The 14,595-nt window shown below is 34.7% G+C and overlaps 1 protein-coding gene across 1 annotated transcript in view; it reads left to right on the top strand.

Annotated features, from left to right (window-relative positions):
- Positions 1 to 1,111: 1,111 nt before the first annotated feature.
- Positions 1,112 to 14,595, top strand: part of LOC140165012 (uncharacterized) — a 71,964-nt gene continuing 58,480 nt past the window's right edge. Inside the window, exons 1-5 of the mRNA XM_072188423.1 lie at positions 1,112 to 1,563; positions 4,875 to 5,004; positions 10,123 to 10,581; positions 11,422 to 11,469; positions 14,117 to 14,578. Of these exons, the coding sequence (XP_072044524.1) occupies positions 10,575 to 10,581; positions 11,422 to 11,469; positions 14,117 to 14,578 (517 nt within the window). The 5' untranslated portion in view covers positions 1,112 to 1,563; positions 4,875 to 5,004; positions 10,123 to 10,574. The remainder of the gene's footprint in view (positions 1,564 to 4,874; positions 5,005 to 10,122; positions 10,582 to 11,421; positions 11,470 to 14,116; positions 14,579 to 14,595) is intronic.

A 14,595-nucleotide genomic window follows, 5' to 3' on the forward strand; every position in this document is an offset into this window, starting at 1 on the left:
TAAGGCAGAGTAAAAAAAACAACATGTTTCTCGTCTGCGCCCTCCTCCTTTTTGGAAGATTTTTCAAATTTCTTTTTATTTTGTAAACTTTCAGTTATAACATGTTGAAAAAGATGTTTCAGAAGTTGAAACTTATTTTACGGCTTTGTAAATGCATAATACATCATTTAAGAAGAGTTTTGTGATCACTAGAGGGGCCTAGGCCTACCTCTCAAAACAACAAAATAAAAAGGGCCTCCTCCTTTTTCTCAAATATCAATCTGTAGGCCTATGTCGAATACCCAAAATATGGTGCCAAATACAGGTATTTTTTCCAATAAAAAATAGAAAATAAAAAGCCCATCATCCTCCTAATTTTTAAAAGCCCGGACGAGAAACATATTTTTATTTTGACTTGGCCTAATGGGATACCGGTAATGAGCGCGCGTAGCGCGCCAAAAATGTATTTTACACTATTTTTGGCCATAATCAAGGTAAAAAAGGGCTTTATTGGTAGGCCTACATATGCGCGTATGCTCTTGTTCTTTTGGTATGTTCTTTTGGTATTTTCTTGTTTAAAACTTTTTGCCCCCCCCTCCTTTAGTAACCAAAACTTTTTGGTCCCCCCCCTTTGTGCAACTCAAAACTGTGTCCCCCCACACTTTGCCCAGTCCCCCCCACCAAAGTATTTATGAACCGTCCCTTAGGCCTATTAATCGCGAAATTACAATATCCAGAGTATTAACAACATTTGGGCAAGTGGACTACGGGGGGTAGGCCTAGTTTATACTTTATGTAAACTATTTTTTGCAAACATTTTTTGCCAAATATTTTTGTAATGTTATTAAAAACGTTTTATAATATTTTCTAACAACCGTTTGCGAATGATGTCGAAAACATTTTGTGTGTTGGCGCTGGACTGGTAGGTTGCGGCTGCCTGGGCAAGATTGCCAGGTGTGTTGATGTTAATGTTGATACCATATGTCTCCCTCTGGTAAGCTTATTATATATAAATCTATTCTTGCACAATATCACAAAATTCCCGTTTGGCTATAAATAGATTCCTCCAAGCGAACGCGCATGCGGCGTATGGCAGGCTCATGGAATCAATGCATTGACCATGAACTCAGGCCCGCGACACTCCGGCACTTGTTGGAAGACATATGGTACAGCAGACAGTACATGTACAATGTGATTTTCTCATTTATAATTAGGATTACGTCATTGCCAGAGCTTGTTTATTCGTTCATTAGAATGATTGACAGCGGTGGGCGGACTTATACGCTTTGTACCGCTCACAAAACAAAGCTCTGGCAATGACGTAATCCTAATTATAAATGAGAGAATCACATTGTACATGTACTGTCTGCTCACTCTGCTGTATTAGATGTCTTCAGCTGCGGTATAGCACGGTATAGGCAGTTTGCAGAGAGTGTCGCTTCTCTACCTTTATTTTCTCTGATGAACTTCCTCATCAGAACATGATGACGGCAAACATAATATTGTCCCGAATATTGTCTCAATAAACTGAGTGATTTGTGTGAATGAAATGAAACGACATGGCAGCAACAGTTCCCAGTGCAGGTAGGCAGCATTAAACGTGGCTGAGACGTTATTTCTTTCAAGGGATTTAGGCCGGAATTGAGCTTTTTTTATATACGAAAAAGGAACATCCTTTTGTTGAAATCACAAAGGCCTAGGCCTATACTAATTATAGGTAGGCCCTATTGACTGATGAACATGCAGTCTTCAGTGTAGCTGAATAATCATCTAGCCTTCTCCACACTATAGGGGCTGTGCAATAATTATGAGCCCTGGTGGGAGGGAGGGTAAAATTAGGGGGGGGGGCACATTTTTTGGCAGCTTATATCTAGACCATTTAATTAATGAGCGTTTCGACAGTAGGCCTATTTTTTGTGGGACATGAGAGCACATCAGACATATCGAATTCTGATTCTGAATACGAAGAATGTCTTTCTGATATCAAATAATTTTCATTTTTTGAAATTCATGATATAATACAAATTTTATGACAAATTATTAAAATTTGATATTTTTCACATTTTTGATATATAACCATGATAACATTCCTCGAAGTCAATTTCATAAATCTAATGACATTCTTAAAGTGTATGTAGCTGGAAAGAAAAGCCGACGATCAATTGAAAATTTTGACCTTTCATATTGAAGATATGGATTTTTTTTCCCCAAAAGATGACATAATTCTTAAAGTATATGTAGCTGGGAGGAAAAGCCGACGATCAATTGAAAATTTTGACCTTTCATATTAAAGATATGGATTTTTTTCCCCAAAAGACCTAATTTTTGTGTGTGTTTGGGGGAAAAAATCCATATCTTCAATACGAAAGGTCAGAATTTTGCCGGAAAGTGGCTGAAAAGAACAAAAAATGGGTAATTTTCCCGAAAAGTCCCCCTGACAATTCTGCAGTTCTCTATCATGGTTCTCTATAATTTTGTATAAATTATTTTGGTGTTTTCTTTTATCAGTAATTCAATTATGTTTAGTAAATCACTCAGATTGTGTTTGGACTTAAACAAGTCTATTTTTCTTTCCTGAATAGAATAGCCATTTGCTTGCTTGCAGTATGTTGTATTATATTTTTTGTATTTTGGTACCAAATAAATATTATTTATTTATTCATTATTTAAAAATAATTTTCCTACCAGGGGTAATCACTACTAATAAGACCTTGGTTAATATTCATATTTTGGGTTCTTTTCATACATTTCAAAATGCCAAGAAGGTATGACCCCTGAGTGGTGTCAAATGAAAGAGCTTGAAAGAGAAAAAATGAGTAATGGACATCTATTAAATAAAAATAATTTTGCTACCGGGGGTGACACTCCTCCAGGGGCGTAGCCAGCTTTCTTGGTCAGGGGGGGCAAAATAAAATTTTGGGGGCACAGACGAAAAAAATTGCAGTTGCATCATACAATACATAGAGACTGTATGTCTTCGAGCTTCCGAAAAGGGCCTCATTAGGATGATGTGTGCGCGTAGCGAGAAAAAAATGGTATTTTACACTATTTTCGGCCATTATCCGGCTAATAAAGGGCTTTATTTTTACAATCTTGTGGCGAAGCTGGAAAATTTTTGTATTCTACACTATTTTGGCCCTGAATTTTGCTAGAAAAAGGGGCTCCCTGCCCTTTTCTTTTCCTTTGCCCTCCTGATTTTCTCTTTCATTTTTTTGTCAGAGGGCACTTTTTCTTTCATTTTTTTGTCAGGGGGCACTCTGCCCCCTGCCCCCCGCTGGCTACGCTACTGCACTCCTCATAAAACTTTAAAATATTCATATTTTGGGTCCTTTTCATATTTTGATATTCCGAGAAGGCGACCCTCCAGTCCGGGTGATCCGTGGTTCAACTATGGTGCGATAAATGCTCTAGTTGTCTGAAATGGGCATCAGAAGGTATGACCACTCGGGCAGTATGTGTTCTTTCATATCTTGAAATGCCCCCTGTGTGGTCTCAAACGAAAGAAAAAAAAGTAAAGAATACAAATGAAAATAATTTCCTCAATATTCCTATTTCAGGTCCTTTTCAGAAATGCCAAAAAGGTATGACCCCCTGGTGGTGTCAAATGAAAGAGAAAAAAGTAAAGAATATAATGAAAATATTTTCCCCACTGTTGTAAGACCCTCAAGCGGTATACGTATCAAATGAAAGAGAAACAATGTAAAGAATAGAATGAAAATATTTCCCTCACTGGGAGTGAAAGATATAGAGGTAAAAATATGAAAATATATTCCAACCAGGGGTGACACTCCTCATGTCTATAACATGTGACAACAGAATATACACAATATACTGCCAAAGCCCTATGGTTCAGTTTATGTAACTGTTTTATAAATACAAGCAAAGAAAATTCAGATTTAAGCCCAGATTGCATTTTCTGATGAATTTATTTCACCATATATTTCACTCATGATTGCAATTTAAAAGGGCAGAGGAAACTCTTTGTTGAACCAGCGGGGTACACATGCGTAACAATTCATTCTGTTGCGTAGCTGCGCAATTTGTTAATGCTACTCAGCATGATTAAAAGGCGGGTTTGGTAGGCTTAAAGTGGGGAGGGACTAGCACCGGGGGGCATGGCACCTAGATCATGACACCTAGATCATGACACCTGGTCATTGAGGGTTTCATGTTTGACTCTAAAGTAAAAGGCATCTTTAGTATTTGTGAGGTTTGAAAATTATATGTACTCCTAGTATGACAGGATTTTATAAACCCTTTATAAGCGGGAAAATTATTTCAAAAAATAGTAAAAAATCAACAGGTCAGAATTTTTAACCTTGATGACATGTCCACAACAAAGTGGGCATGGACAGTGATGCCAACGCCGCGCCTTAGGCGCACAATTGGGCTACTTGGCGATCACTTGCCGCTACTCAAAAAAGCATGCCGCTACTTGTCTAAATTTGGGCTACTTTTGCCAGTCTCAGGCCGCGGCACTAATTTGATGTATCTTCCTTTCAATTTAGCCGATTTATAAAGGTTTTGAGTCTTTGAAGCTCCAAATTGAAATTACAATTGGTTTTGTGACCATTTATTGATCGGTCAGTAACTTCCCAGTAAGTACCGGAAGTTTCAAAGTCAAGTGCTTTTCGCCCAATTGGGTGTTTGCGGTCTAAATTGGGTAAATCCGCCCAAATATCCGGTATTAGGCGCTTTTTGGAAGCTTAAAAATTGGGCTACTTGAGAATCCTTTACCGCGGCCTGGCGAGTCAATGCGCCGCGCCTTGACGCTGAAAAGTTTTGGCAACACTGGGCATGGATGGTCTGCTGGCCCAAAAATATCATGGAATTTATAAATTAACTTGGGATCTTGAGTTGTATGCTCATATCTGTGTGTGTTTTATTTCCATCAGGTTTGCAAAAGTCAAGAAACAAAGCGTTAACATTTTCCATGATCGTCAACAATTTACCAAGAAAAGGATGAAGCTGTTGATATTCTTGATGGACCTGGGAGTGCCCAAAACCACAAATTGAATTTTATTGGTATGTATTTTAAAACATAAAAATCTAAACAAACATGACTGTGACAAATTATTCAAACCATATAGAAATTAATCATTGCACTGCATGGCTCAAATAGAACAAAGTTCACTCATCAACAAGATTTCATTCAATGATAGTGTGTTTGCATTCCATTTTTAGAAACTTAACAAAATATATACCGTATTCATTCTAATAAGCGCCCAGGGCGCTTAACAAAGTCATTTTGGGTGGGCGCTTATTTTTTACCTGGTTTACCTAATTTTTTTGTTAGGGGCATTTATTAGAGACAAATTTATGTATGTTATAAATGGGTCCTGAGAATGTTCTAGTAGCTTTTCTGATGTAGAAATCTAGTCCTCCAGCTATTTCACTCTATCGACGTCTATCCGTCACTTCAACATTGATGGTACCCGCCTTTAGCAAATTGAAAATACTCTGGGTGGGCGCTTATTGGGGCATGGGCGCTTATTGGAATGAATACGGTGCTGGTAGTACAAATGCATGTGAATTGTGAAATACCGTAAAACCCTGTCTACAAGCATATAGAGTGCTTCTGATGAAAGCTACATTAATCCAGGCGCCATTATGGAGTATGAGCAAATAAATTGCGGATCCAAGCATATACACACAAGTATTATTTTAAGACCAATCTATTGTATTGTTATATTTACGCTGGCTTCTAATTAATTTAGCTTTCATAAAAAACACTATGTACCCTAGCAGAAATTCTATACAGCAAGAAGTGTATCAAAAGTGTATCAAAGTGTATTAAAACTGTATCAAACGGCAATTTGATACAGTTTTGATATACAAAGGGTGTATTGAAAATGTATCAACTGAAAATATATGGTATCAAAACTGTATCAAATACCACCTAACTGTATCAAAAATGTATCAAAAGTGTATCGAATTTGAACTTAGTTAATTTTGGCCATGCTTGTGGTGTATCAAAAGTGTATCAAATTGGACTTCGCAGTTTTTTAGTGTATGTAAAGTGTATCAAAATGAACTTAGTTCATTTTTGGTGCTAGATGTATATCAAAAGTGTATCAAATTGGACTTAGTCAAATTCTGGCTGCATACAGTGTATCAAAAGTGTATTAAATTGGACTTTGCCTGTTTTTTAGTGTATGTAAAGTGTATCAAATTGAACTTAGTTAATTTTTGGTAGCTAGAGGTATATCAAAAGTGTATCAAATTGGACTTAGTCCAATTCTGGCTGCCTACAGTGTATCAAAAGCATATTAAATTGGACTTAGTTTATTTTGAGTGGCTAGAGGTATATCAAAAGTGTATCAAATTGGGCTTTCATAAACTGACCTTTTGTAGTGTATCAAAACTGTATCAATAACTGATCACATGTCTAGATAATGACTCATCATTTTCAAATTTGCCCATGTGGCATGCATGCAGTTAACACCAGGATTTGCATTTGGAAATGTACTGTATTTTAGAGCAAATTATGGTGTTTTATTTATCATGATGAAGATACAAACATGCTTGTAGACTGCACATTAGGTTACAATGTAGTTGTAATCAGGGACTGTGCTTATAAAAAGAGGATATTTTATTGACTTTGTTCTGATAAGGTAAGCTTACTATTTATTATATATAGGGCCTCTATGTATATGTATTAAGCATGAATATAGCACATGCCTGCTTTTTGTTATTGGTAGCCTTTTTGTCTCTTTATTGAGGGTAACAACTTCAGTGACAAGCACTGCTTTCCAAGCAGGCCCTCTGATGTATGTATGTTCCATTTTGGTTGGGTTTTGCTTCTTTTTTGCAATACTTTCTCACACATTTGTCCTATTGCGTTGTAATTTTGAACGTTGATAGGGAAAAGTGCATTGAGCTACTCCATGATGGGGGAAGTGCTAGAGGTCAGCATTGGTAGTAGAGGGCAGTGTTGAATTTTAGCTTGATTAGACTAATTTCAAAATTTGACCTTAGACCCCTTCACTTTGAGCTTTGGGGTCATTAATGTTTGCAAATATGTTTAGATCATGTAAAGATAATTCTTGTTGATTTTGAGCTTGATTGGACCAATTTTGAAATTTGAAAAACTGTATCAAAAGTGTATAAAAACTGTATCAAAAGTGTATAAAAACTGTATCAAAAGTGTATAAAAACTGTATCAAAAGTGTAGCAAAACTGTATCAAAAGTGTATCAAAAAACTATATCAAAAGTGTATCAAATGGCATGTATCAAAAATAGGGCGGTCCCGCTGGCCAGCATTAGATTTGGAATGCTGATTTGATACAGTGACATATTTGATACACTTTTGATATAATTATGTATAAAATGTGTATGAAATGAAAAGATAAAAATTTCAATGCTAATTTGATACAGTTTAAATTGGAACCCTGATTTGATACAGTTACATATTTCATACACTTTTGATATAATTATGTATGAAATGTGTATGGAATGAAAGGATAAAAATTTCAATGCTAATTTGATACAGTTTAAATTGGAACCCTGATTTGATACAGTTACATATTTCATACACTTTTGATATTATTATGTATAAAATGTGTATAAAATGAAAGCATAAAATTTGAATGCTAATTTGATACAGTTTAAATTGGAACCCTGATTTGATACAGTTACATATTTCATACACTTTTGATATAATTATGTATGAAATGTGTATGGAATGAAAGGATAAAAATTTCAATGCTAATTTGATACAGTTTAAATTGGAACCCTGATTTGATACAGTTACATATTCGATACACTTTTGATATAATTATGTATGAAATGTGTATGAAATGAAAGGATAAAAATTTCAACGCTAATTTCATACAGTTTAAATTGGAACCCTGATTTGATACAGTTACATATTCCATACACATTTCATACTACATATTTCATACACTTTTGATATAATTATGTATGAAATGTGTATGGAATGAAAGGATAAAAATTTCAATGCTAATTTGATACAGTTTAAATTGGAACCCTGATTTGATACAGTTACATATTCGATACACTTTTGATATAAATTGTGTATGAAATGAAAGGATAAAAATTTCAACGCTAATTTCATACAGTTTAAATTGGAACCCTGATTTGATACAGTTACATATTTCATACACTTTTGATATAATTATGTATGAAATGTGTATGGAATGAAAGGATAAAAATTTCAATGCTAATTTGATACAGTTTAAATTGGAACCCTGATTTGATACAGTTACATATTCGATACACTTTTGATATAAATTATGTATGAAATGTGTATGAAATGAAAGGATAAAAATTTCAACGCTAATTTGATACAGTTTAAATTGGAACCCTGATTTGATACAGTTACATATTTCATACACTTTTGATATAATTATGTATGAAATGTGTATGGAATGAAAGGATAAAAATTTCAATGCTAATTTGATACAGTTTAAATTGGAACCCTGATTTGATACAGTTACATATTTCATACACTTTTGATATTATTATGTATAAAATGTGTATAAAATGAAAGCATAAAAATTTGAATGCTAATTTGATACAGTTTAAATTGGAACCCTGATTTGATACAGTTACATATTTCATACACTTTTGATATAATTATGTATGAAATGTGTATGGAATGAAAGGATAAAAATTTCAATGCTAATTTGATACAGTTTAAATTGGAACCCTGATTTGATACAGTTACATATTCGATACACTTTTGATATAAATTGTGTATGAAATGAAAGGATAAAAATTTCAACGCTAATTTCATACAGTTTAAATTGGAACCCTGATTTGATACAGTTACATATTTCATACACTTTTGATATAATTATGTATGAAATGTGTATGGAATGAAAGGATAAAAATTTCAATGCTAATTTGATACAGTTTAAATTGGAACCCTGATTTGATACAGTTACATATTCGATACACTTTTGATATAAATTATGTATGAAATGTGTATGAAATGAAAGGATAAAAATTTCAACGCTAATTTGATACAGTTTAAATTGGAACCCTGATTTGATACAGTTACATATTTCATACACTTTTGATATAATTATGTATGAAATGTGTATGGAATAAAAGGATAAAAATTTCAATGCTAATTTGATACAGTTTAAATTGGAACCCTGATTTGATACATTACATATTTCATACACTTTTGATATTATTATGTATAAAATGTGTATAAAATGAAAGGATAAAAATTTGAACGCTAATTTGATACAGTTTAAATTGGAACCCTGATTTAATACAGTTGCATATTTCATACACTTTTGATATTATTATGTATGAAATGTGTATGAAATGAAAGGATAAAAATTTCAATGCTAATTTGATACAGTTTAAATTGGAACCCTGATTTGATACAGTTCCATATTTGAGACACTTTTGATATAATTATGTATCAAATATGTATGAAATGAAAGGATACATTTCATTTGATACTTTTTTGATACATTATCATGGCATTTGATACACTTTTGATATGTATAAAATGTGTATGCAATGTTAATTTGATACAGTTTTGATACATAAAAGTGTATGAAATGAGGGTTCCAATTCAAATCCTTTATTTCATACATTTTTCATACGCATCAAAAGTGGTGTATCAAAAGTGTATCAAATTTCAGCCAGGGTATGCTTGTAGACGGGGTTTTACGGTATCTTGATGAGTGAAGATTCATTTTTGTACACTTAACATTATTTATGATAAAAAATAGAGGCACCGCTAGAATGTAACTCATTTCTTAACATTGAACCACTTGTCTTGAATCACTGAAATTTCAGTAAAGTAATTGGATTCCTTACCCCTATAATATAGGCCTACCAGTGTGTAGTTATTTTTTGAGAAAAATGCAAAATTAGTCACAAAATTTATCAGTCTTTGATTACAGCATTATTTGACCTTTGATGAACTATAACTTCACTTCCATATGTCCGATGAAGCTGGTTGAGGTGTCATTGTGAAGCTGAAAGTGTATTCTTTCAAAATCGGCAATAAACAGACAATGATCTACAGCCGACTTTACTACCACTTCGTGGTGGATGGTCACATTTAGTCTTTAATTTAGTCTAATTATGCAAACATGATAATCTTGTAAAATGACTGGTAATGGCATCTTACTGTAATTTTTTGCTGTTGACAGATCTCAAGGTGTGTGTGAATGTGACAGAAAAGTCTACCAACAAAGCACTTCCTATTAATGAGGCAACTAGTAATGTGTTTAAAGACCTCACCACTGCTGAATCTGAACAGAAGACTATTGCAACTCAGGATGAAGCAGGATGCTTGGATGTTCAGGGAGACTGCAAGCCCATTGAAGCACCTCTTGCACAGAATAAACTCCTGTGGCATATCTGTACTTCAACGGCTCTCTATGGGGGACAGTTGTGCAGGTTAGAATTGAACCAGGGACAGATCCTGTTTGCAGTTCGCTTTGGTGACATCAACAAATTGCAACAATTTCAGTCTCAGTCAAGTGCATTGGCAGCACAGATTGCTGAGTGCTTTGTACGCTATGATGTTGGTAAACAACTAGAGAAGGAACTTGCTGTGCAGCTTGAAGTTCAAGACTCGGACTATCAGGCTGCAACAGAAATGCTAGGTAGGCCCTGTTAAACTTTGTAAGAAATAATCAAGGATACAATAACAATGCAGAGAGATTGACGAACAACATAGTACCGTATTCGTCCGAGTATAGTCCCACGTTCGAGTATAGTCCCACCCCCCCATTGTGAAAAATTTTCACCTAAAAAACGGGTGGGACTATACCAATACGGTATGTTGATTGATGAAATGGTGTTTGAGATATCTTTGGTAGAACTTACACATGCAAGGAGTCTTATCAGAATGTTGGAATTATTGACCCATTGTTTTAGGTGTCTTACTAAAATCAACCCATTGTCATAGTCATAGTGGTGCTATAGACAAATTTATGTTGTAGAAATTGAGGAAAAAAACAACACTAGTAACACTAGTAACATAAAAAATATGACCCAATGTTACAATAAGAGGGAAAACCCCAGAGTACTCCCCTCTACCCCGGTAAATTCTTTTTCTTATTTTGTATATTGACAGTGAACTCACCTGCTTCCAAACAAGTAAAAAAGGGTGTCATTTTAATCATACAGTGCCATCTAATGTTAGTTCAATGCATTGAAATATGAATTTGAATTGAAATGAATTTTTGGTGATTTTCATTTCAGTGCATTGGAATTGAATTGGAATAAAAGTGATTAGCTAATTGGGCATGAATTGATTTGGATTGGAATTGAAATAATTGTGAGCAAAAAGAATTGAATTGGATTGGAATTGAAATAACTTTGAATAATGTTAATTCAATGCATTGAAATTTGAATTTGAATTGAATCGAATTTTCTGGAGTGAAATTACTTTGCAAATTAGAAAAGTACATTGATTTTGAATCATTTAAATCTTTCTACAGGAAAACAACAACAAGGGTTGCTCAACGAGAGAAGGTTATATGATACAGGTAATAATAATTCCTTAAATATTGCTATATTTGTAACACGATTGATCATGATTATTATGTGCATTATGCTTCAAAGGAAAACTAGTACTTAATCAATGAAAGATATATATTTACTTCCTGTATCATGTTTTTGTTAAACTTTAGTTTGATAATACGTAATATGCGTAATGGCGCTATGGGCTGCATTGACCTAACTGGAATTTTAGGCACAATCTAAAGGTGCCTTCTCAAAAATCCCACCAGCAAATAAAGGCACGTACCCTTAACTCTTGTTGAGATTTTCAAAGGAAGGAGATCTCTTTGTACATGAAATTTACCCCAGGGCAAAGGAGCCCATGTGCGCCAATAGGCAAACCTTTACGGTATTACTATGATTTTGGTCAATTTTAATAATTCCGAGGGCCTAAAACCAGACACGACTATGTCCATTTTTGGCTAAAATGAGTTAAGCCCACTATTAGGTATGCCACATAGCGTCATCATCCCTATATCTTTGTGTCAAAAATTGCCTTGATAGATAGTACGGCGAATCCTCTCGTTTTTCAACAGCTACGCATGGCGATTTTGTTCGAGATAGGCCGAGCGACTCAGGCTAAGCATACCATTTACACGATATGACTATCATATGAGATACCACAGAGAATTTCCATTCTAGACATTATTACGATTTGCGCATGCTCAGTACTCCATATGATATTGCTAATGCTATTACAAGAAAATTTGATTTGTCAGGTAAAACCCAGGTTTTGTTTCCAATACACTAACTTGAAATGTAATACACTAATTTAGCGGCGATTGCTGTTTGCTGTTGATATATTGTACTGCATTTTATCCGTAACGATTTTTAAATCGTTCATCAAAATTGTGATATATTTAACTGTTTGAGAATTACAATTATATAAAGGAACATGTTTAGCCCATTCAGCTAAGGTCGTGTTCACATATAAATTATTTACCCGGGACCCGAGTTAATCCGGGTTGTACCCGGTCCCGGGTTGAAAAACATTCTGTTCACACTATAACCACTCTCATGAAGAAAATTGACCGGGTTGATTATTTTGGCTAAAGCCTACTGGAAAATGCAGGCGTGTACATATTCTGTCATTGACTATTACTGGTATAATAACAGGCTCCCGGCCTAATTATGCTCATTTTTTATTTTATTTTCTAATTTCACCTTATGTAATCTTATCTAGTTACTTCTTGTAGCTGTTTTTGGTTAAAAACTCACAAAAATAATTGTTACTTCTTGATTCGATAATACTAGTAATTTGTTTGCATGAAATAACTTTCTTATCTCAGGAATAGATGTTTATTGATTTTATTGCCAAAGAACTGAATCATTCTTTTCCCAGTGTAGACTGAAACAATAGAATAGGGAATGACAATGGTTGTGTTTACTTCTAGTAATGCGGGTCAAACAGTGAATTTCTGTTCACACTACAATTGACCGGGTCATACCCGGGTTTGACCCGGGTTTTAACCTGCTCATTCCTAGGTTGAAAAATATTGACCCGGGTCGATTTTTTTGAGGTTTTTTCCTGTTCACACTTATAATCAACCCGGGTCTAACCCGGGTTAGACCCGGGACCCAGGGCAAAACAGGCATAGTGTGAACACGTCCTAAGATACAGGTGCTTGTATAGAATATTAAATCACAAGTCTCTAACACAATGCATATGTAAACTTTCTTTATCTGTGTCAATAATAGAATATTGATTTCAATAGAATTTAATACATTTTGAGTTTGTACTTTACCACTGAGCGATCTAGCGATCGATTTCTAGCCAATCAGATAGGACTTCTTTTTTTGCGTCGATTGAAATACCAATCGACCTGTCGCTCACCAACTGAGTATATTTATTATACAGGATGTTGACACTGTGTGCCAGTTGGATAAATTTTCTCTGCCAGAAGTGTTTGTCTCAGTTTAGAGGGCACCTAGGAAAATTAAGTCAATCGTCAACATTTATGTCCATGGTTAATTTTTAAAGCCAAAACAGGATATATGCATGTCCAGCATGATAAATTGTACACAATGAGTTCAGTGAGGTATTATGGGCACCAGAAAAGTTGTAGGCCCTATTCTGCATCTAGTAGTGTGTATCTATGAAGTATAGGCTAACAGTACACACACATAATATTTCCTGCAGGCACACTGGACATAGACCATTTTGGTTTCAAGCATAATTCTTGGGCAAATTTTAAAACATGTTTTTCTAAAAATGCCATTATTGATGGACATAAGGTGGGGTCTGTAGAATATATCATCAGATCAAACTGAATATGATGCAATGCACAATTATACACTTCCACTTCTGCTCAGGCCACAAAGGCCAAAAATGTATCACTTTATCTGCTTAAAAAATCTACTATCCTTTACACTGTTCGCATATGTAGAATAGATGTTGGAGATCAGCATCATTAGTATTTTGCACATTTAAATAAAAAATTATAGCACCTTGTAAAAGAATTGGGAGAAAGAATTTAAGATTTGGAACTTTACCAAAGGTAGGAATGACAAATCCAATGTTTTTCATAACTTTCAATTTTGAAAGAATGAATCAAAAACTTTCCAAATTAATTTTTATGTTTTTTAAAGTAGGAATGTAAAACTTTCAAAATTAATTTTATATTGATCAAATAGGAATACCGATAAAAGCAACCATTGGCGTTTTAGAGGACATCTATGATTCGATGCAGCGTGTTAGCCAAAGAGCTCATACAAGACAGCTGACAACCAGCATGATGGAGAAAGCCAAGCAAAACTATCAGGAGGTTCTTCAAGTCTTCCAAGACCATGGATGTTATGATGTAAAAATGACTGATGATCCAGAGATACCGTTTGTGGCATATTGCACCAACCTCTCAGATATCAACAGATTTTGCCATGCTCTTGACCGTAGCAGCAGTTCTTATGCACAGCTTGGCAAGGATGGCAGCTTGGGCAACAAGCTAGTACCAGTTCTTATTGATCAGGATATCGTTAGAGAAATTGAAACCCCAGGTTTTCATATCAATGTTAATGCAGATATTATAAACCAGGTTAAACCTATCAGCTTGCAACTGGTGGACAACGATATCAGAGTCAAAGATTTCTTTAGATGCGGTAAGAGTTTTTAGTTC

Source organism: Amphiura filiformis, chromosome 11 (genome assembly GCF_039555335.1).
Source record: "Amphiura filiformis chromosome 11, Afil_fr2py, whole genome shotgun sequence".
NCBI classification, from domain to species: domain Eukaryota; kingdom Metazoa; phylum Echinodermata; class Ophiuroidea; order Amphilepidida; family Amphiuridae; genus Amphiura; species Amphiura filiformis.